At 40.7% G+C, this 24,931-nt stretch overlaps 2 protein-coding genes across 5 annotated transcripts in view; both read left to right on the top strand.

The window, feature by feature from the left end:
• The window catches only part of LOC143292658 (calcium/calmodulin-dependent protein kinase type II subunit delta-like), a 133,548-nt gene extending 122,848 nt beyond the window's left edge, over window positions 1-10,700 (top strand). For 3 of the 4 annotated variants that reach the window (XM_076603158.1, XM_076603155.1, XM_076603156.1), the window contains exon 17: window positions 1,172-10,700. In XM_076603158.1, coding sequence (XP_076459273.1) covers window positions 1,172-1,295 — 124 coding nt within the window. In that variant the 3' untranslated portion in view covers window positions 1,296-10,700. The remainder of the gene's footprint in view (window positions 1-1,171) is intronic. The other variant, XM_076603157.1, reaches the window with a different exon arrangement.
• Window positions 10,701-17,556: 6,856 nt separating this feature from the next.
• LOC143292220 (netrin receptor UNC5C-like) overlaps window positions 17,557-24,931 on the top strand; it is a 180,641-nt gene continuing 173,266 nt past the window's right edge. The window contains exon 1 of the mRNA XM_076602406.1: window positions 17,557-17,646. The gene's annotated coding sequence lies outside the window, so the exon portion shown is untranslated. The remainder of the gene's footprint in view (window positions 17,647-24,931) is intronic.

The raw sequence follows: 24,931 nt of genomic DNA, 5'->3' as shown, positions 1-24,931 counted from the left end.
ATATATATATATATATATATATATATATATATATATATATATATGTGTGTGTGTGTGTGTGTGTCTGTGTGTGTGTCTGTGTGTCTGGCAAAATTCTATGGAAGAAATTCACTCTGATAGGTACATATATATATATATATATATATATATGCACTCAAGATCTGTGATCAACGATTTTGTCATATATTCTGTTTGTTGTGTCAGGTGGCCCCATGTGGTGGTCAGAATTTAGTTTTCAGACATAGAGCGCATACAGCCGATAAGATGCAGGGGTAAAATTTTGAGTTAAAAAAAATATATAGCACCTTATGGGCTGAAAATTACAGTACTATTGTTTTGATATTTTTATGGTCTTGTAATGTTTGAAGCAGAACAGGCCTGCTGGTGATTGCCTTTGTCTTGGCAGCAGTAGTTTGAGTAAGTTACCTCTATCTTGTAAAGAGAAGTAGTACTTTTTCTTTGTCTCTAATATTGTCTACTCTCAAGAATCAGCTACGGATTGGTGAGGACAAACTGTCAGCTGCTGCAGCAGAAAAGCGAGCTTGCAGAAAAGGAACGGCAGCCAACAGACCAGCATCAGCTTACACATGTGACCGCTGTGACAGAGACTGTCTCTGTCGCATCGGTCTCTGCAGTCACAGGCGATGCTGCTTGGTCCAAGCAGACAGCCCAATTAGACATTAGGTTGGGTTGGATATACTCTGTCCATGGTCAGCCATGACCGAAGGAGGCCTAATATTGTCTTTCCCCCACCTGGTGTGTTTGCAGCAGGACAGGCTTGCTGGTGATTGCCTTTGTCTTAGCAGCACAGGCAGTAGTTTGATTTACCGATTGCCTTCGTCTTAGCAGCACAGACAGTAGTTTGAGTCAGCAAATGCCTTCGTCTTAGCAGCACAGACAGTAGTTTGAGTTAGCGATTGCCTTCGTCTTAGCAGCGCTGGCAGTAGTTTGAGTTAGGGATTGCCTTTGTCTTAGCAGCGCTGGCAGTTGTTTGAGTTGGTGATTGCCTTTGTCGTAGCAGCGCTGGCAGTAGTTTGAGTTGGTGATTGCCTTTGTCGTAGCAGCGCTGGCAGTAGTTTGAGTTGGTGATTGCCTTTGTCTTAGCAGCGCTGGTAGTAGTACTTTTTCCTTTTCTTTAATTCTGACTTTCCCTCACCTGGTGTGTTTGAAGCAGGACAGGCCTGCCGGTGACCCAACAGTCGGAGGAGACGCGCATCTGGCAGCGCAAGGACAGCAAGTGGGTGAACGTGCACCTGCACACCTCCAGCTCCCCCACCTCCCCCACCACCAAGTAGTAGGCCCCATCCCTCTACCCTCCACAGGCCTGGCTACAGAGGGGGAGAGCAGGGGTGGAGGCAGTCCTTGCCCTGTCCTTTTCCTCTCCTGTCCTGTCCTTTTTTCGGTACTTGAACAGCGCATACAGCCAGGGGACACAACACACACTCACACACAGGGTGTGGTGTGGAGTGTGGAGTCTTCTTCACCTGCAGTTGTCGGTTGGCGCTGTGGCGATGCAGCTCAGTTGATGCCAGACATGGTGTATACCCCACCACAACCGCCACCACAATCTACACCGCTGCTGCTGCTACTGTTGTCGTTGCCACTAGCCCTGCCCTGCCCTGTCGCCTCCACTCTGTTCTGACCAAGACTGGAATTTCTCTCTATCTTCACTTTGCGGTTTTTCCACAGTCGTTGTGCCCTACCCACCAAGCACCACATGCTGTGATGCAGAGTTGTATTTTTTTGTCGTTGGGTTTTTTTGGGGTGGGGTGGTGGGAGTTGTCCCGCCCACCCCCTTTTTTTCTTCTCCCTCTTCCATCCCATCTTTTCCCACACACCCTTCTCCCCTCAGCACTACTTTCCTTCCTCCCCTTTCTTCCTTCCTTCCTTCCTCCACGTTTCCTATAATTATTCCATGACAGATGCTATGCGAATACATGATTTTATGACATCTCTGTTCACGCAGGATTTTTTTCACCCCTTCTTCTTCAGTCTCATATGATAACCTCATATAACTTTGTATCCTTTTTTGAAATAATTTTTTATGCTGTTTTTGATTACTGTTATGGTGGAAACATGTTTTTGGTGTGACCGTGAATACTTTTGAAGACTATGTATTATTGTTGTCTTTCTTTAAAGAAAACACGAAAAGATTTATTGTGGGATTGCAGTTATTTCTTTGAGACCATGCTCTTTTTGTGACTTTGTTTTGAAACAATGTACTCCTGTATATTGTGATACTTAGCCATTTTTTGGGGGGGAATATTTGCTTTTGAGTTTGTTTTTTTATCATGGATCTGTCACCTCTTATGTTATAGGGACTGGTCTGTGAATCTATGTGTTGTGTTTAAGGGTGGCAAGAGAAAAAAACCAAAAAAAAACCAGTTGGGTTCTGTTTCGTGTTTTTGGTTCCCTGTAAACTGCTCATTTCACTCAAAGATGTGGGTGTGTGTGTGTGTGTGTGTGCGTGCGCGTGCGCGTGCGTGCTTGTGTGTCTGTTTGATTGTCCTTGTATGAGGCAGAAAGGAACAAAGTGAGATACACATTGTTACGTGTGGAGTGTGTTTTCTTTCCCTTTTTTTTTTTTTTTTTTTTTTTTACCCCATTTTGGTTATTTTTTTAAGATCACAATCATTGTTAAAGCAGTATTCTCTTGAAGGATTAAAGAGAACCAAGAAATTTGGATTTCATTTTGAAATAACAAATATTATAAAAAAATAAAATTAAAAAATTTTTAAAAAGAAATAAAAATCACACAAAAAAGCAACATAAATGAAAGAAGAAAGCAATGAAATAAAGAGCAGGAATATAAACAAAAAGAAAGGAAAAAAAACCCACATGGAATAATGAAAAAAAAAAAAAAGCTGTTGCAAAGCTTCAAATCTGCACAACTCATGGAGAACAAGCGTAAGGGAGGTAATATACTAACTAGTCTAAGGGAGGTCACTAGCCATAGCACAGTACAGGAATCAGACCCCTTCCTGCCAGAGTCAGCACCAGTGGGCTACTGCAGGTATGTACAATTAAACAAGATTTTAGGGTGGAATTGTGACTTCACTTTCCTTTGTCTACTAAATAATCTCAAAATTTGTATGACACACAGTTTGAAAGATGTCAGGCTGATGACTTCCAGCTTAGAAAAAAAGGGATGGGAGGGGGGGGGGATGTTTAGTTCAGCTTTAATTCAAATTATTTGGAAAAATTACATATTCGTCTTTAAGCTGACATGAAATCATAATTCAAAATCATCAATTGTATACAGTGGTGCTGCTTATGTCACAAGTGGAAAACTTTACCATCGTACGAGATGTGACATGATCTAGCCATATATAATTAGAATCTGTTCTACTATGGAATCATCAGATCTGTCAGGAAGTAATTTCTCATTCTTATCTATGGTACGTTTTTCTTATCGGTATTGGTACCTTCTCTATTTGGAGTAGGGCTGGGGATAAAAATAAGAAAGGAAAACAGTTAACTTAAGATAAAGCTAATCTGATAAACTTTCAGTTTTTAATTTCTTCCTTTTTTTCAAAAGTTTGTTTTTGAACAATAGATTGTTAAATATCCAGTGCTAAGATAAATGTGCAAAATTCATGGGTGAGTGTTGTTTGCCGTTCTTTTTTCATTCCAAGTTTCTATCTTCTTTACTGGTTTCTGTTTCTGTGTATGTGCTGGTCACTTGATGGTTTTGTAAAATTTTGATGTAATACAGGTTACAATCGATAGTTTCACCCTGAAAAGGCAGATGGGGAAACAAGATATAAAGTGGGTGGATGAAAACTAGGTGTTGACTGTGACACTCAATTCTGGAGTGTGTTAAAGTCTTGTTTTTTCCCCTGCCCAAGACACACAGTTCTAGACAGAAATGCCATTAGTTGGTGACTTGCGTTACACTCAGCACTGTTGACAAGTGCAGTGGTCTTGAAACAGGAGTCATGATTATGTGAAATATTCCTCGTCACCCTGGCACACTTGGTAATTAATAGAGATTCTGATTGATGGCGTTGCGAAAGTATGTAAGCAAACTAAACCTGCACAAACGTGATATATATCAAGAGGCACACTGGTAGTGAATGGACAGGGATGATTGGATTGCCTGTAATTTCCTATGTTTCAGTTGTTTTTTGTTTTTTTGTTTTTTTTAGTTGCAAGGAAAGAGGAGGATCAGTGACAGCTGAACCGCCTCTATCTTTGCAACCATTCTAATGCTTGAAATAGGATGAATTATTGCATACAGCTGTGTGAAGCAAGTGCTGAGGATGTACATTTGAACTGGACGCATTTGTTTCTGGAAGAGGGGTCGGGGTGAGGTCAGAGGAGGAGAGGGGGGTGGGGGGTGTAGATCGTGCATGTAGGAAAAACGACCCAAGTACTGTTATTCCAGAAGCTTGACACTGCCTGTACAGTGGGAAGACAGAGCTGGTGTCAGTGAGTATGCTGTGCACTTTGCAGCTCGTGAGGAGAAGGGATGAAGAAAGGTTATATATAAGCTGTGGAAGATTGATGACTTGCAGAAGCTGGCAGTCAGGGATACTTCTACACTGTTGTTTAGAGTTGCGGTATGTTTCCAAGTCTTGGCATTGTTTTTGATTTGGGCCTTTTAATTCTCTGATTTTGGCTTATACTGCTTTGGCTTTGTTGATGTTGTGTTTTTCTCATGATTTGTTCTTAAGAGGCTTATAATGATAGTGTTTGGATTTTGTGTAGTTGTAAGAAGGAATTAATAAAATGTTGTTCTGTTCTGGTTTATTGACATTGTGCTGGGTTGATGTAGATTGTTAGGATGAAAACATGTAACTCAGACTTGTGAGTTGAGTATTATGCATTGTTAGCTGATTTTTTTTGTTTGTTTGTTTTTTTTTGGTCACTTTGAGAGAACAGAAAGGGACATTTTTTATTAGTTTGTATCTGCACTTTAGAAAAGAGACCATTGAAGCATACTTGTATGCATATATATATATATATATATATATATATATGTATGAGTGGATGTGTGTGTGATACACCGTAAGGATGACATAAAGCTACTTATTGTTATCGGCTTCCAGAGTGGTATGGTTAGCTTTAGATTTATGCAGCCTTGATGTGAATATATGCTTTCAGGGCCATTCTGTTTGAAAATATATCTAACAAAAAAACAAACAAACAACAAAAAAAAAGAACAAAGAGAGAGAGAGAGAGAGAGAGAGAAGTTGGCAAGTGTTTTGAAAGAGCGAGTGATATGAGAGGTTAGGCCTGTCACAGCGGGTTCTTCCTTTAATACAACGTCTTTTCTCGTTAAGTGACGTCAGTGTGTGAGTGTGTGTGTGAGTGTGTGTATGCTTGCATGTGTGCATGTCTGCCACCATGGCTGGGTGTGAGTGGTGCTGGGTAGGGACAGTGTCGTGCTACCCTGGGTAGCCCCACCCTCTATCTGATGCCAGGCAGCAGGAAAATCCTCTTTGTGCAATATTATTTTTGTACGTTTTGTGTGTGTGTTTTTTGCGCTCCTGTATTCCATTGGCTTTCAGTGTATAACACGCTGCAGCTGACAAGCACCTTGTTCAGACTTTTTTGTAGCTGTGTATTCTAGTTTTTTTGTGATTAGGAACCACCCTTTTTTTTTCTTTCTTTTTTTTTTGTGAAATGAAAGCAAGATGTAAAGATATTCAAAGTGCTACCTGGAGGGAGGGAGAGAGGAAAGGGGAAGTAGTGAATCAAATCAAATCATGTTGTTTATAGTAGTGAATAGAACTGTGCAAGGAGGAAGAAAAGGTAAGATGGTGAAGAGAGAGAGGAGGATGGAAAAATAAACTTAACACTTTTTGACCATCTAACAAAGAAGACATCAGAACCCAAACAGTTTAAACACTTTGCCACTGAACATTGATATAATCAGGTCACTGTGCCCCAGTTTTTAGACACTAGATTTACTGAATGTTGAGCCTAAATTCATGTGGTGTTGCCCCAATTTTCCGTAAGACACTAGATTTTCTGTGTGTTCCCGAGGAACACGGAAAAATGGAGAGAACTGGTTGGCAGGTCATCAATGGTGCCCCAAAGGTCATGAAACTATGGGATAGAAAAAAAAGAAGCCTTTGTGAAAAGCTTAAAAATCCTATGTGACTTTGGGTGTGTGGGTTTGTTTTTACTGAAGAAAGTGGTGCTGTCTCGCATGAGAGAAGTTTTAATGATGAAGAATGGTGCTGACTTCTGCTGCTATGAAATGCAGCGATTCTCTAGGACTTGCAGAATATACAGTCACTCACATTGAATGATTCTGACTGCATCATTTCTTTACTAAATCTTGTGATACGTTGGTTGTTTTTTTTTTCCTGTTGTAAAGTGAATAAGGACTGATTACAGGCAAAAAAACAACAGAAAACAACATAATAAAAAAGAACCCCCCCCAACCCCAACCAGATCTGGCTTTCAGTTATTTCCGCTTCAGTGAAGAGCTAGTCCAAGAGCTGTGTTCGTTATGATGGTTGCAGAAATATAAGACTGGCTGTGTCCTATGCTTTCACACTGCAGTGACATGAGCATTGTAAGAGTTATGTCCCATCTCCACAAAAGGAGGTTATTGTTGTTCAGTGACAAGCAATGCTCGTCTGTGACAGGGAATGGGTTGAATAGGTTATTCACTTTGGTTTTATTTTTCACTTATAGGCTTTTTGATTTGTTTTCTCTGTAACTATTGTGAGGTAGACTTTGAATCACATATGACTTTTTATCTGTCTTCCTGGCAGTAAGGCTGTCCAGTTATATTTGAGCGTAAAAAACAGAATGAAGAGAAAAATATAAAAAGGAAAGACAGCCATGTCTCTCTTGATTTTGTTATGTGTTTTGCTTTACCCAGTATCAATATTGCCTAAGGCAAATGTTCATGTGATATGTTTTGAAAATGTACAGCTTTAAATTTTTAGCTTTTTTCTGAACCTGCATGGATTCCGGAGTGCAGACCACCTTTCTCCCTTTTTCTTTCTGTCCATCTGCCCTTATACCCTGACCCATCTTCTTTTTTGTTTATTTTTTTGTTTTTAGATATTCTCTTCTTGCTTCCAACCATCTTTTTTTTTTTTACATATTCTTTTATTTGCTTTCATTGACACTGAGAAAAGTAACACCTTAGCTCAAAGGGCTATAAAGCAACAGAACGTATCTCCTTAAGTTTGAAAATGGTTCATTTGCTGTTAGGTACAAATGACATGAAAATGTGTTCAGTGGATGTTTTTTTAAGTGTTGCTTCCGTCCTGAGGATTGTCCTTCTGTGTTACAATTTTTACCATTCCATGTGACATGGAAGAACAACTCAGCTCCTTGTGGAGAAATGTGACCATGTCAAGACATCGATTTATTGTCAAATGCTCAAATGTACCATTGTCTTGGTAGTGCTCAACAGATTGCTTTGATAGTGTTAGGAGTGAAGCACTTGTTCAAATGCCACAATGAAAGCATGAACAGAGCTGAAATGAATTGTTATCGTGTCTCCAGTAGCACTGGGAAAGTAGCCTCCGTCATCTACACAATGGAAGAACTTAGTTTAGTTGTAGATCGTGCAAAGAGCACGCACAAATGTCAATGGTGTCTTTTCCTGTGAACGAAGCTCCCATGTTTCCTGAGAGAGGAAGCATGGAGTGGGCTGAGGTGCTGTGTGGAGTGTCTGCACAAATTTCACACAACACAGGAACGATTTCTCTGCTGAAAGTGATCCAGACTGTAGTGGCTTTGACCATAGGCATCCTGTCTCTTTTTTGCATGCACTGCTGCGCATGACCCATTCACAACACTGCTCTGTTGAGCCTGTATTCACTCTGTATTTCTGGACTATATCCACAGGTTCACCAGAGGAATCTGAGCATACATTTACTACAGAACCATCTGCACTTTTCTTGACGGACTCACAAGAGAATTTTGTGAGCATCTATTTCATTTGAGCATTTTACCCAGTATACCTGATACAAAGTACTTGCAGAGATGAGTATTTTTTCCAAGTCTTTTGCATGATAAGTTGTTTGTGTCCCACTGTAACAGACAGTAGCTTTAAAATGTTGCCGTTTCCTTTTGCAGCTGGGTAGCAGGTTGAATCAACAAGTAGATTAACAGGATGGTAAAGATTGTACAGTTATAAAACACTCACCAGTTTAAGATCTTTGCAAGCATCCAATTGTGTGCATGTGCATTCGGGATATACATTTGCTTTGTCTGTCCCTCTCACCTTCTCTCTCCATGTCACACAGACACACACACACACACACACACAGACACACACATACACACACACACATGCACGCACGCGTGCACATGCACACACACATAAGCACACACGCACACACTGCTTTTTTCCTTACACATTTGGCTATCTTTCTGGGAAGATTATGAATTTGCTGAGAGTTCACTTTAACTCAGAATATCTGATAGTTGCTGGGTATAGCTTTGAGGCATAAATTCTACTGAAACCTTTTTTTTTTTTTTTTTTTTTGGATAATAGCTGTGACGGAAAAATCGGATTGTTTTCATGGCTTGAGTTAATGTGGTGCTTGTCCTTTTTATTGTCTTTTGGTCCTGCTGTATGGTCTGTCACTTTGTCATGACGTTTTGGTTTGTGCTGTGGGAGCATCAGATGTATGTGTTCTGTGTACATGTGTTTTCAAGGAGAAAACAATGCCCAACCCACGCCTACCATACACAGATGTCTTTCTTTTTTGTGAGGTGTGTATTTGTGTGGCATGAGCACAGCTGGATTGTTTACGCATATGTATGCAGTTTTGCTACTCCAAGATGTTCATAATTATTCTTTCTATTTATTTGTGTAAATGGTTCGTGCTTTTCAAGGTCATGTAGCTTTGGCATATATGTAAAATGCCATTTATTTGTTTTGTTCCTGGCACTTCTTTTTATATTTTTATATTTTTTTTTAAGTTTGAAGGGGTTCACTTTATACGGTGAGGTGCTTAGGGGACTTGGTCTTTCACACTCCCCCCACCCCCCCACCCCTCTTTCCTATCAAAAGGACGAATTTTGTAGATTTTATGTGAAAATTGTCTGGCACAAGACTGAATGAAATGAAACCATAAAGGAATGAGAATCAATGATACCTGCCTCTCATACTTCCTCTTTTTTTTTCTTTTTTTATCAGACATTTGTAGGCCCCAGTTTCTGGGGATCATTCAGAACGGGCACATACCAGTGGAAGCAGTCTGACCAACGCTTCTTGAGAAAAAGCATTATCTTGATCATACATCTGACCAGTGTTACTGGAGAATAGCTGTTTTATGGAAAGTGAGCATTTTTCTTTGTTTGGACTGGATTTGAACTTTTTTGTAGTTTTGCTTCTGTACAGCTTATATGTGGGGTGTGGTTATGTAGGTGGAAGATTTGCTTTACTTGGCTGTAAGTGATGTTGCTTGTGTGTGTGAGCATGTCAGTTTGCCATTCAGCTGGATGAAGTGTGTGAACCTGTGGCTTTTGTTTCAGGAGTGGCTTGATTTGCTGTCATCTGTATTGAGGATAGCGTTTGGAATCTGGTGTTTTGGGACCACTAGCGAACACCTTTCTCTTTTTTTTTTTTAATAACTTTTTGTAATATTCATATTTTACATTACATTTTTATTCATGCACACATAGATACATATGTAGGAAAAAAGAGGAAAAATCACACACACACGCACACAAAATTAAACACACACAAATTATTCAATTTAAAAACGACATAAAGAAAAAAGAAAGGAAGCTGTTAGGAGTACCTCACATGAACACCGATATACATATAAACATCGGATACAATTCTGAAAGAGTGGTAGGTCACAGTTGCTTGTCATACAAAAAGGCACAGCTATGCGCTGAGGTGCAAGATGGGGAACACCTTTTTCTCCCTCGGCTTACAGCCGCTGCTCTTTGTTACCTGTATTAGCATTCCCACAACCCCGGAACTTGCCCAAGATCAAAGGAACATGATTCACTGTAAAAAAGACTTTTGAGAAAAAAAGAAGAAGAAATGAAAAGGGAGCTCTTAGAATAGAATGACCACAATTCAAAACTGAAAATTTCAAAAACATGATTTCCTGTTGTTTTCTAACTACTCTTTTGCTCTTGATCATGATTACCATGTTCCACACATTAGGAGCATTCCATAAATCCGATCAGCTCAGGAGATTACCTGTCTGCATTTCTCAGACCAAACAAGGCTACAGCATGTGTGCATTCACTTGTTGACAGATCAGAAACCAGAAACCTGTGTTTATCATTCATAACCCACACACCATACAATACCACCAAATGATATTGGAGTGTTTATTGCATTTCCAGCTTGGGGAAATGACATGGACCACATGAACGCTGTCTTTGAATAAGGGACCAGTACTTTGAAAATGCAGAAGTGTGGAACATTGCATTCTCAGGTTGCTTCAGGTAACTGAAGCACACAGTTCAGTTTAGGTGATGATGTCATTACATCAACGTCAGCAGATTTTTGCTGTTCTGTTTGTGGAAGTCAGTCACCTGCTGCTGTTTGCTTGACACTGATCAGCTTTTCTTCTGCAAGGATGAGTCTTGACTTTTCCCTGCATCAGTGCCACACTGATTTGATGTTTGATTTAGAGATGTTTTATTCTGTTCTTTGTTATATCGTCTTGGCTTCATTTGAAGTGGGTTGTTGCTGAAAATTATGGTAATGTGAGTGTATGTGATTTGGGAGTATCTGCCTTTTTTATGATTGACTTGGCTTCTCTCTCTTTTTTTGGGGGGGGGGGGGTGTTTACAGTGAAGGATCAGGAGTTAAAGTGCCCAGTATGCCGTTTATTTTTTTTTTCCGCCCCCAGAACATTTCAGGGCTACATTCAGTGTCAGTGAATCCTTGTCTTGTGATCCATGAAATACGGCAGATGGATAATGTTGTGTGAATTGTTGTGGGATTTCTTTGGTTTAGCTTTATGTTGGAGGAGATTTTGATAGTTTGGGTTGGATTGTTCATGATATCAGTATAGTTCATGTGTATGCATTTGTTTTTGTTGTTGTTGTTGTTTTTTACTTTATTTATTTTATTTAATTTATTTTTATTGTTATTTATTTTTATTTATTATTTTATTTCATTTTATTTATTTATTTATTTATTTTTTTCTCAAGGCCTGACCAAACGCATTGGGTTACACTGCTGGTCAGGCATCTGCTTGGCAGATGTGGTGTAGCATATATGGATTTGACCGAATGCAGTGACGCCTCCTTGAGCTACTGATACTGATACTGACACTGCATTTATGCTGTTGTCTGTGAGCATTACATTTTGATGGGGCATATGTTGAAAGGGTACAACTTAGATCATATCAGCTTGGATTTTTAATCCCCACATGTATCAAACTGACATGTGTCAGGTGTCATGTTTTGAGGAATTTTATCATGCAGAAGCATGAATATATACACATATATATATAGTTGTTGTTGTTGTTTTTTGATGCAGGTCTTGCACTTAAAGTCCCAAGCATTGACCATGTGATGTTTTTTGTTCTTTTTTGTTTTGTTTTGATCTTTCCAGTCTGTGATTTTCTGTTTCAAAGATGGAGACTTTTTGTGTTCTGATTTCTATACTGATTACATTCATTACTGACTTTTTCTTTTCTTTGTGATAGTTTACTCTCTCCATCTGTAATGTGGATGAGATGTGTTGAATCATTGTCTTACGTTGAAACGACTGTTTTCAGTCTCAGAAATCAATTTTTTGGGGGGCGTACATTTTCTTCCCCTGTTGTGTCAGTTTTGGGCAGAGAAGGATTATTGTGCTTACATTGTTTTGCAAGGTTCAGACAAGTTGAAGTGTTGAAGTGTGAGGCAGGGTTGAAAAACAGCTGCACAAGTTCACTCTTTAGCCTTTGGTAAAGATAAGTGGGGGTGCTGTGGCAGAATTTAGGCATTGGAATTTTCAGGTGTTGGATTTTTAAAAGTGTTTTGAAGAATTGATATTTGTATTTCATTTGATTAGAGCTTTGCATATTAGCTTCAATTATGAGGATTTTTTGTTTCTTTATTTGTCTTTTGTCTGTTTCCGCCACTCTGCTCCATCCCATTTCCTGGAAGTTCTGTGGAGCAGATAATTTCCTCTTTTCTGTTGTTGTCTTGAGATGTTTTCTGCCTTTTTTCTCCCATTTTTAAAATCTTATTTCTTTTGCATGTCACTTTCATGCCGTTTTTTTTTTCCTTTTCTTCGTTTATCTTATCTCTTTTGTATGTCATTTTCGTCTTTTTGTTCTTTATTTTTTTTAAAACTCTTGGTGATAAGATTTATAGGACGATGCTTTGCTTCAGAAGTCTGTTGACTTTTGTGTTTAAGAGGGCTGGCATTGGTGCTGAATGAACATTCTATCAGGTGGATATATTTTTTTGGGGGAGGGGGGGGGATTGGGGGGAGATTAGGGAGTTGGCTATGTGGATTAATGCGTCTCCTCTTTGTTGGTGTGAAAGTTTCAAGCATTGTCTGATTTTTGTTTTGTTTGGATAGGTGTGGTGAAGACCTTAATGGTTGGTTGTCACCTGGATAACCAGTATAAATCTTTGTCTCTCTGTGTGTTTTTGCTGTCTTTACTTTTTCTGGTCACCCACTTTTCTGTGTCTGCCCATCTATCTCTTTCTCTGTCTGTCTGTCTGTCTGTCTCTCCACTGAAACAAAAGGCATGACAGCCGGTGCCATTCTTTATCACTCTACTTTTAAACTAAGATGCAAACAAACAAAATAACAAGCAAGCAACAATGCCACCTCCACTCCCCAAGGATAAAAAAATACTATTTATTAGAATTTGAGAACAATATAAAAGGTACTTTGATGATTATATATATATATATATATATATATATATATATATATAATTTTGAATATGTGAAGAGTTTTTAGCATAGTAGAGATAAAGTATAGTAGAAACGAAGAGAAAAAACCTTTGATTGTTTGTAACATATCCATATGCATGTTATAGTAATATTTTGATGGTGTATAGTATAATACAAATGTAATATTCTAGAGACATGGATGAAAAAGATGTTCCTATGGTTTACCTTGGATAACATAGTAAAAACTATGGTTTGCATGTCCAGATCTAGAATGTGTTCACAGTGCCTTCTCATATGAGTTTGGCGATATCTGAAAATGATCCCTATTTCCTTTATATTTGGTCACTTCACAATTTGACCCATGTAATAAAAGATAGGAGACTATGCTCCCATCTTAGCTGTTTGCAGACCCTGCCTCTTTCTGTGATGAAATTTATATCTGATTATGCTGTTAATAAGAAAGTGTTAGTGCATGCATCGGATAATTTAAAAACAGTATTTGGAAGAGGAACTGAAGATGTTTCACATAGACTGTGCTGGTTCCTGATTTTGTTGGTTTTGGATTTGGTTGGTTTCTGATTTTGTTTGCTCTTTGATTCTCTTGGTTTTTGATTTGGTTAGTTTCTGAATCTGTTAGTTTTTGATACAGTTGGTGTCTGGCTTTGAATTTGTTTGCTGATGATTATTGTGCTTGAATTTGGGTTTTTCATTGTGTGTGTTCTTTTTTCTTGCTTTCTTTATGACACAACTCTTTGGCTGTGAAAAGCATCATCAAGATCTGTAGATTTGTTTCAGTTTTATATATTGATGATTTTTCGGTCTGTCTTGAATCCCTTCTTCGCTTCTTGTGTGTGGTTCAAATGGTGCTGTACGGGGATGTGCATTTAGGAGATAATTCATCTGTCACTGAGTTTGATTATTCCAGTCAAAGAGGTTCACATCAGCTTCCTGAGTTGTAGCATTTGTGGGGAAAAGTTATGTGGATGATGATTCAGAATCTGTCAGATTTCTTTTTCTTTTGTTCTCCTGTTCATTTGATCAGTTTTGATGGGTTTTGTATTGTTTTTGTTTCTTTACTCAAGACCTGATCAGCATGTTGTGTTTATTGGAATGTCAGGCATCTGCTGGACTTTTTTTTTTTTTTTCAAATACAGCAGATCTTGTGCAGTCCACATGGATCAGTACACATGTCCTGACACCATCTTGAAACTGGAACTTAAGCTGTTTCTTTGCCCATATTTGACTGGTCAGTTTTAAATGGATTCTCATTGGCTATGTAGTGGTTTCCTTTGGTTTGATTGGACCATTCTTTTGCTCTTTTGCAGTCAATGTTTTGTGTTGGAATTTGTTATTTGTTCATTTTACCTGTTGGGTAAGATGTTCACTTCTGTTCATTTCTTTGGCCTTGGTTGGATATTTGTGTTTGAACTTGGTTAATTTTGATTGGGATTTTCCACAGGAAAAGATACCTGAATGGCCACCATATGTTTGTTGCTGAGCTGTAAGCAGTAACATGGCCTTTTGTTGTTGTTGTTTTTGTTGTTGTTTTTCAGACAGTTCAGTCTTTCTTCCCATTTCTTTTCCTTTTTTGAAAGGAATGTGTACTGTTGGGTGTGCACTTATGGATGCCATGTGCGTAGGATGTGTACCGTGTCATGTGCACGTGTATTTGCGTGTTCGTGCCCACAGCATGGTGAGATCATCCTGTGAATTGAAGCAGGAAGTTTACTTGCTGATTAACCTGACTGGTTGGATGATCAATCATTCATAATCGTCTTGCAGGGTCCTTGCTAAAATTAGAACAAAGCATTCAGTTTTAAATGAAAATTTATCTGATTTTAGATTTGATGCAGGTTTGGCAATTATTTGCAGGCTCTCTGGTATTCTTCAATGTAAATAAGATGTAAGCGAAAAACAACAACAACAACAACTCAAATGAAATATAAGCAAACACGTTAGCCTTTCATAAAGTGTGGGACTCTTGCAGGACTGGGTTCATATAATGAATATATTATCTTACTTGTGATGGACCTTAGAATTTGAAATAGTTTGGAAGGTTATTAAGGTGTATCTACATTGTTTGTTAGTGTCTTTGGTGATGGTGTTGTTCCTGTTCTTGTTCTTTGTTTAATGTTTTTATGTGGTTTTTTAATTCTTACTTTGAGCCAGATAGATCACAAAGATAAGTACTATGACCATCATGGCCCATTTTGTCCAGAAAAAAAGAATGTAAAAGGATTGAATAAATCACTGCTATTTGAGGGTGTTTGGTTGTGGTTTTGTTAATGTTTCAGTGAAGGATTCTTTTAACTTCTATGGATAAAAATAATCAATTAAAAATCCAAGTCATTTGCTGTTGCATACATGAGCGTGACTCAGTTGGTCTGGATCATGTTCAGTTTTGTTGCCTAATGGATCAAACATGATAAACATTCATGTGCCTGCCAAATAGCATCAACTGTTCTATATTTCAATGAAATCTTTTCATTAAAAATAAGGCTACAAACATCCAGACGCATTTGGAAAGAGTTGGGTGGGATTCACCTGTTATATATTTCTTTGCTTTCATTTTTGGGGGGGATTGACTGGGACTGTTGATGTCTTTACTGCACTGTGTAAATAAGTGTGGATTGTACGCAAGTGGTGAATATGGTGTCCTTTCCAGTTATTCCTCTCTTCAACTTTCCATGGGTACATTTTGTATAATGACTGCTTTTTTTTCTTTTTTTTTTAATGTGTTTTTTCATCTTGACGGTTTATATACTGTGTCTGTATCAGTAAGTGTTTTTGTTTTCTTTTTGTATGAATATGAATGTTCTCTTACATTCTGATGAATATTTTACATTCGGATTAACGTTTTTGCTATCTTCAAATACTGTCATGGCACTTGATGAATATTTGTTGTGTCTCAGTATTTTACTTATGTGTAATGAATGCTGCACTCACAAAAAGGACAAAGAAAAAGAAAAAAAAAAGGATACATATAAAAATTATATCATAATTTTCTTTGGATACTGTATTTCTTCAGCACGAGCATCACATTGTTTAGATTAGTGTAGTTGATAGTCTCTTCTGTTTATGATTAACAGCATACATAGTGTTTCTTAACTGCACCATTTTTCTTTGCCTTTTTTTTATAACTATTTTGTGTCTCTTTTATAAGTTCCTGAAGACATGTTTGATCTGACTGTGTAGATCCAATGGAAGATGCTCAGTCTTATGATAAACAATTTCTGGACCTATATTTTTAGGTTCCATTTGGACATATTTTGTGATGTGGTGTATATTGGTCAACACACTTCTTTTTTTTTAATTTTTTTTTTAGATGTTTAAAAACCTTTCACAAGAACAAAGTAGTGCTTTGAATATAAGTATTGTCCCTTAAATCTTTTGAATAAACAATGAAACACATTTCTTGCTTTGTGTTGAGTTTCTTTGCTGTCTGAATTAATGATTGACTGATGTGTATATTTTGACGTCTGAGAGACTGAGAAAGTGACCATTATTTGCAAATGTGAATGAACATGCTTGCTTAAAGTTTGTGGAAGAGAAAGACGCTACAGAAAATTGTGAGAAGGAAAGAAATTTCAACTTTATGGGAAGCAGATAAGAAACACCTAATTCAAAACTAAGATAAACAACAACAAAAAAACAAGAACCCCAGAAGAAAAACAGATTGTTTTCTGTTTACTTCGAAGACAAGAAATGAATCAAACTTCTATGTAGTCTCTCCAAATTATTCTTCACAGTTTCTTAGTCTATGCAGCCAGTTCAAACGATGGAGTAAATGGAAACAAGGGACTTCGAAAGGAATTGACTTTGGAAGAAAACTGAAATCATATAAAAGAAGGACTGCACAGTTTTTAAAAGAAAATATAATTTAATTAAGAAGGGTGGTTCAGATTTTCTTTAGGTCCTTCTCTTGGGAGAGTTTCCCAAGGAAAAAAATTGTAGAAAGAGTGGTTTAAGTGTTGGTCTTTAAATCTGAGGGTCCTGGGTTCAAATCTCGGTGATGGCGCCTGGTGGGTAAAGGGTGGAGATTTTTCAGATCTCCCAGGTCAACATATGTGCAGACCTGCTAGTGCCTGAACCCCCTTCGTGTGTATATGCACGCAGAAGATCAAATACGCATGTTAAAGATCCTGTAACCCATGTCGGTGTTCGGTGGGTTATGGAGACACGAGTCATCGGCAAATCGATGTTGGTCGTGGAACGGAAAGAAGGAGAAGAGGAGCGCAGCCTAAATTTGATGCAGAGAAATCTGGTTCAACAACAAAAAGTAATACAATAAATTCTCTGGTGCCTACATGCATATACAGACGCGCGCGCGCACACACACACACACACACACACACGCATACACACACCCACACACTCGCGCGCGCGCGCGCACTCATGCATACGAGAAATTCAAGCGACAAAATAAGAATGTTCAATGAAGGGAGGGAACCATTCTACTTTGAACACGCTGTACCTTCAGAGTTACTTCCCCTGTAATCATGGCAGACGACACCACGTCGGTCAAACTGGTAAACAGCAGAGCTGAAACAGAAAAGTTGTTTCGAGGAGACTGGTCAATGCCCAGTGTGCACAAGGAGCTGGCCGTTCAAAGGAACTAGAAAGGATCAACGACAGAGCTTTGTGAAGAGAGTGGACCGTCAAAATTATCAAAAAGTAGCGAATCAAGGGTGAAAATTTTTTTTCTTCTTTCCTTGCCTTGTTCTCATTCCTCCTTTTTAAATGCCCCTCCTCCAGTTTTGAAGTATGTGCACCGTCTACAAGAAAAAGGGTCAGAGATGTTTACATGGTTGCTGCAGCACAGGTGTGAGACCGTTTCCCAGTCACAGTTGGGTCAGTATAACAAGTTTTGTGGTCTCTGTCTGACCTGTCTTTGCGTGCTTTCATGTCACTTTAGTTCATGCTCATTAAATTCTTATTTGTCAATTTATAACCCAGCCAGCCATACACACACAGGTAACGTGTGCTTACGCACACGCATACATACGCATGCATGCAAGCACGCATACAAAGCACTTCTGAGCTCTAGTGACAAACCCGGCACACGACCGCGCACGGCACACACACTCAGTGGCACTGATGAACACACACTGGCATGAACACACACACACACACACACACACACACACACTAAATTAAAAAAAAACAACAACAACAAATAAACAAAACAATAACAAAACAAAGCCAAAAAAAAAAAGAAACCCAAACAAAAAAACAGAAACAAACACGCGCGCGCGCGCGCATACAGAGCACGGCACAAACACTAACGCACACTGACACACACACGTACGCACACCGCGCACGCGCGTGTTTGTGTGTCTCTGTTTGTGGCTGTGTATGCACACACACTTCAATAGCAGTCATCGGCACAAAACCAGAAACGCGATCGAAAAACCAGCCCCGGCCGTGTCCTCAAAAGAATTAAGGCCATGGACACACTAGGGAACTCACATCACTCCTCTTAATACACGAGCACGGGAGCACGAACAACCGTGTGCATGCAAACTGCACTCGGAACTTGCAACATTTAACACCGGCACATACACACGCACACGCAATCATACACACACATACTACATACGCACGCGCCTACACACAGATACACACGCACGCACGCACTCAATGGAGCGCGCACACACACGCACACACACACACACACACACACACACTGATACACACGCGCGCGGCGCGTACACGCATGTCTCATTGAATTATCTTTCAGTCTTTCAAATTGTGATCAGGAAGCTGGCTTGGGAATATACTACTTTAGCGTAATCGATCATAACAACATTGTTTTCCCGTTTGTCTATTTGTACCTTCATGATACATATAATTATATGTGCTGAGGAAACATACTTCTTTGAACAGGGTTAGAAACTCAGGTTCAGATTGCTCGTGCTTTTTCCGTTTTCGACAAAATATCCCTTTGTGCAATAACTAAAATTGGCCCTCTAAAATCAGCTTGAAGCGGTTTTGGAAAATTGTGGCAGTCATTTGTCTCGATCTCAGACATTTCTCTCTCTCTCTCTCTCTCTCTCTCTCTCTCTCTCTCTCTCTCTCTCTCTCTCTGTGTGTGTTTGTCTGTCTGTTTTTCTGTCTCAGTCTCTGTCTGACTGTCTGTCTCTCTTCCAAACCAAACTGCTTACTGCTGGCAAGGAATGAAAGGGGAGAAACGCTTCACCTGTTGAGAGACGTAAACAGACGGGAAGGGGGAAAACTTCGGGGACATTTTAGAAAAAATAAACACGTTAATTACCAGTTGGCTGGTCTCCCCCCCGAACCTAGCTGGAGTTGGAAACAAAGCCAGCCCCCAATCCCCATGCCCCACCACCCCTCTTAAAAAAAGAAAAAAAAGAGAAAAAAGTGAACTTTTTGCCCTTAAGGGATATCCTTCACCAGTCGTAGCCTATTTTCTCAGTGGGTCAGAAGTGATTGGGAGCATTTAATGTAACTTGAGTATGAATGCACGTAATTTTGCAAAGTTCAGAGTCTCTGGTGATTTTTAGACAAAAAACAAAACAAAACAAAAACAAAAAAAAAACAAAAAACCACACACAAAAAAAACAACTACATGCCATTTTATTTAACCGTTTAACCGAGTAACAGCATGTAATTTTGTTAAGTTCATAAATCGTAATAATTGATGACAATAGAAAACAAGACACTTTGAAGCACTCATTTTGTTCCCCGTAGTTACGAATTATACGAGTACACATACATGATGAACGAGAGTACGAGACAGTTTTGAAAAGATTTCTGTATCGGTTTCAACGACTACTGTGATGGACGACTCTGACAGATCGCAGAGTTCTAATATCGGTAGACAGAACTGTCAAAACCGATTGCAGAGAACACAAGTATGAGAATCTTCTCCTCAAGATACAAGTGAGGGAACTAACTGGTAAGTCATTTTTTTCAGCCAACGTTTTTTTGTTTTTTTTTTCGCGTTCCATCCCTTTCCGTTTTAGCGGGCTGTAATAGTGCACGAACACGTTTATCAACGTGTGGGTGAGAGGAGGGAGAGAGAGAGAGAGAGAGAGAGAATGTGTGTGTGTGTGAGTACATGCGTGCGTGCGTGCTTGCGTGCATGTCTGCGTAATTATTTTTGTTTTATGTCCCGTCACACATAGGGTGTGTGTGTGTGTGTGTGTGTGTGTGTGTTCGTGCTCGTGCGTGCGTGTTCGTGCGTGCGTGTACGTGTATGTATGTGTTTGTGCGTCAGTGTGTGTGTAGGTATCTGAGAGAGAGAGAGAGTGGGGTGGGTGGGGTGAGTTACATTCACAGACACGCTCAGGATTATGCGTGCATGTTTGTGTGCGTGTGATCTTCCCATAACGCGCCTTCATTGTGGTGGCATCGCTCATTTGCCGTGTAATGTTTTCATTCTGCCAGTCAGCGTGGCTAAGACCTTGACAGAATGTAAACGCGTGTGGGGGATTAGCCATGACTCGGGCTTTGAAATAGTCATTAGCTGCTAATGTCGACTGGCCTCACAGACTCGGTCTGTCAATGGCCTGTAATGAGGCTAATTTCTGGTTAATGCTAAGGCTGTCTGTCTGCCGGTAATGTGTGTGTGTGTGTGTGTGTGTGTGAGCGTGCGTGCGTGCGTGCGTGTGTGTGTGTGCGTGCGTGTGTGTGTATGTGTGTGTGTGTGTGTGTGTGTAGGGAGCCGCGGACTTAAAGATGTATTTTTGGGGGTGTACTTGGTATGGAGAGACGAAGCGTGCGAGTGTTTGTTGGTTGGAGCATGCGTGTATGCATATCACTCTTTTTGGTTTTCTGTTTCTGCCTGCCTTCCTGTCTGTCTGTCTGCCTCACCCATCCCCACCCTTGTGTGTGTGTGTGTGTGTGTGTGTGTGTGTGTGTGTGAACACTCCCCCGGCCCCCCAATGTTTTTCTCTGTCTCAATCGCTGTCTGCACACTCTCACGTCTTTCTATTTGTGGCATTGTATATCTGCTCCTCTCCCTCTCCCTGTGTGTGTGTGTGTGTGTGTGTGTGTGTGTGTGTGTGTGTGTGTGTACCTCTTTCCCGGGCCCGGGTCTCCGTGTCTGTATGCTTGCATGTGTGTCGGTGTGTGGCTTTGTGTGTGCAATTTTTATTTTTATTTTATTTTATTTTATTTTTTTGCTGAAATATCATATACTGTATTTTCGATTGAACTCGGGGCCTTGCCCTTCTTCCGTTTCACCTTGTTCACCAACACCCACCCATAACCACCCCGAAACTCCCGACAACTCTTCGCTGCACCTTCTCTCCCGTCTCCAATCTATTTCTCCCCCCTGCCCCCCCCCCCCCCCCCCCCCCCCTCCCCCCCCCCACACACACAAATACACTCCCCCCTCTGCACCTCGTACATTTCCCAATGCTTTGCTGCCAAAGGTCGGGTGTCGGTCTGTGCAGCCTTTCTCACCACGAGCAGCAAGAAGAGAAGTGAGAATCGGCAGCAGCAGCAGGTAGACAGGCAAGGTGCAGACGTGTGTGCCTTTTGTTGCTCATTCCCATCCCCCTATACCCCTGCCCCCACCCCCTACCAACCCTGCCCCCGGGGGGACTACCTGATACCCGGCCAGGTGGGATCCCCCCCTCCACCCCTCTCCCCCCCCACCCCCCCACACACACTCACCCGCTCCTTTTCCTGTGTGGAAGGATCTACGTGGCCTACAGAGCCGTTAAGTGCCAGACGTTGTCGGGTTATGACGGGTGGTGGTGGTGTTGGGGGTGGGTGGGGGGGAGGGCCGGCGGGGGTGGGGGGGTGGGGGGTTGTGGTAGGGGTGCTGTGGAGTCACTGGTTCGTAATTAGCCCCCTATGGCTGTGTCTTGTCTGCATCGTGCGTGTGTGTGTGTGTGTGTGTGTGTGTGTGTGTGGAGTGGGAAAGGGTTGGTAAATTAGTCTCCGCTGAGGGGGCGGGGCGAGGGGAGGGGGGGGGGGGGGTTAAGGGATTCGTGACAGAGAGAGTGTGTGTGTGTGTTACAAGATGAGAAGAAAGAGAGTGATGGCTACCGATAAACAAGAGGTCGTGGGTAGTGGCGTGAACACTTCTGTGTCCTTTTGACAGGCTGACGAATTTGTTGTGTGAACATCTCTTCTATCATTTTGACAGGTTAATGATTTTGTTTGTTGTGTGAACAATGATTTCTTGTGTCCCTTTGGCAGGCAAATGATTCTGTTGTGTGAACATCTCATGTTTTCTTTTGACATGATAATGACTTTGTTGCGTGAACATCTCTGCCCTTTTTGACAGGCTAATGATTTTGTTATGTGAATATCTTTGTGCAAAGTGACAGGCTATAACCTTCTGTTGCGTAATGTTTTGAAGAATTCCTCGATTCTGTCTTTTAGAGAGGCTACCTCCCATGTGTCACCTGATGTCGACGATAACTATGAATGTGATTTTCTACAACGGGCAGTCACTTGCGTTTCTGATGGATCTTACCAATAACAACAACAGCATAAAAAAAAAAAAAAAAAAAATCTTGTTGCTTTGTGCATAATGCGACACGAAGGTTATCTGGTCTATATATGAACTACGTGTTGCTTATTTGAAACACATATTGGTTTCTCTGTTTTGTTGTCACTTCCGAGTATGAGGATCACCAGTCTTTGTGAAATGCATGGTTGAACACTGCCACTACGAATCTTGAATGCAGACACACACACACACACACACGCACACGCACACGCACACGCACTCACGCACATACGGACGAACAAGCACACGGCCGCACACACTCGTGACACTGGTACACACCGAGTCACGCACGCGCGCACACACATAATCAAACACACAAGCAAACACACTCGGGGGGGCGCGCGCGCGCGCACACACACACACACACACACACTGGGAGAGAGAGAGAGAGAGAGAGAGAGAGAGAGAGAGAACAGCAGACTGTAGTCTCAAGCAACGCTGCAACCATTTTGTTTCGAACTGATATCAGTTGTAATTTCTAATACTGTTTGTTATACTAGGATACACTGGTTCAGTTTGATATTTGTGTGTGTTGTAACTTTTGCAATCATCTTAAAGGTGGGTTATTAGTGTTTTGGAGTCAGAAAAAAATGCACAGAAAAGACTACACACTCACGCACGCACACACACACACGCATATATATATATATATATATATATATATATATATATATACGCACTCACGCAACCTCGCTCGCACGCGCACAAACTCGACTCATTTTTCTCTCCACCAGTTTTTAGACCTAACATGCTCATGCTTATGTAAATGGTGTAGTATTTATGATCATAACATATCATCACGCACAAGAAAGACACGTTTTCTTTCCATTTATTTTTCTTCGTTTTTTTTTTCTTTTTTCTTCTCGTTCCCATCAAGTGTTGATGAGATGAGCACTCGCCCTATGCACCATACGCGTGTTCTTGAAGACGTGGTCAATAACTCGACATTCAGATTGTTCGCACAAACTTCTTGGCTGCACTGGGTTTTCGAGAGACATGAAATGGTATTCGTCAGTGCATTTCTTTTGATCCTGATGTATGGCGGTAATTACTGTTTTGATTTTCTCTGTGTGACCCTCAGCGAATCACCTCTCCGCGTTTAATTACTGATATATCCATACTTGTTTTCGTGTGGTTAAGATAAGTATTCATGGTTAGCCACCGAAACAGTTTTTTATGGACCACGGTAAAGATAGTGGCAGTCATCCGTAGTTTTGTACATCAGTCTTACCACGGGCATTGGGCCAGGCTCCCTAGGCTTACGCCAGAGATTGACACAAGCTTACAGTTAAACTATTAGCAAAGTGAGAGCTGTATGATCAAGGGTTTCTCCAATGCAATATGAATAGAATTGAATAGGAGTAGAATATAATTCATTTACTCATTTATTCCGTGTGAAGGACTGTGACTCTCAAACTAGGAGGCAAGATTGTACAGGCTCATAGCGCTGCAGCCTTGGGGGACTAGTTGGCCTTTGGGGATCACCCCAACGCCGACTGCCGTTAAACCCTCTTGGCTGAGAGAGTGGGGATATAACTTGGGTAAGACACTCCACTATAATCACATTCCAGTCCAGATAGTCGAGACAGCAGTTGCCTCCACTGCTGTTCTGACGGTCATAGTCATACGCGACAGACTTTCATACTTACCGTTGGCGTACGAGAGCCCTTGCTTGACCTTGAAATCAGATGCTGTATTCATCGTAATAACGCGTGGTGCGCGCGCTAACATCAAACGAGTGAGACGCTGGAAAGACCACATCGTGGGGTGGCCCCCTCCTCAGAACGCCAGCTGAACACCCAGGACATCACCTTCCTTCGCCAGACGGACCTCCCACCCGGACAGACTCGCTGACTCCGCTCCCTCGAACAAAGAAACTTTCACCAAATCAAGGCACAAGCATCGGACCACATGATCTTAAGGTCGCAAACTCAACTACCGGGATGGATCCGTCTAATAACACTTACCAGTGGAAAGACGTTAAACTAAAGAAAAGAAAGAAATCCGAAGTCTTTTTCATGCATCTCTGTAGCGGTGATGCATATACGCTACACCTCATTAGCTGTTAAAAAAACCCAGATGCCTGACCTTAGCATAAATCCAATGCGCTGGCCAGGTCTTAAGAGTGCGTACCATAGATTTGTGTAAAACACATCGTAAAATGAAATAAAATAATTGAGCAAAATATACAAGTAAGTAAATGGATTAAAATAACATAATCAACTGACAGACACGTAGAAGCCAAATGATTGAAATAAAACAATTATAATGTCAGGGTGTAAAGGCTGCCGATACTTTAGTCTCCAGTTGGCCGTTGGGATTAATTTTGTTCCTTCGACATTCTCCGGACCTTGTCTCGTCATGTGACACGTCGCTGGCTGAGGGCTGACACGTTAGATTTGTGGACATGGCCCTCTATGTTGCTATGGTGTTTTGGAATCCTGTCTTACTGTGATGTGACCAGGACGCGTCCGAGACAACGTAGGCCAGGTTGAATAAATTCATTTTCTCTTGAATTTCTTCAGCGTTGGTTGCGCGTACCTCGCTACCATACAGAAGGGTGCTGATCACGAGTATCTTGCAGAATTTCAGTTTGGTGTTTTCTATGAGACGTATATGCCAGTCTCTCGTTGGGATTTCCCATGA

Source organism: Babylonia areolata, chromosome 18 (genome assembly GCF_041734735.1).
Source record: "Babylonia areolata isolate BAREFJ2019XMU chromosome 18, ASM4173473v1, whole genome shotgun sequence".
NCBI classification, from domain to species: domain Eukaryota; kingdom Metazoa; phylum Mollusca; class Gastropoda; order Neogastropoda; family Buccinidae; genus Babylonia; species Babylonia areolata.
This window is presented reverse-complemented; position numbering and strand designations above follow the sequence as displayed.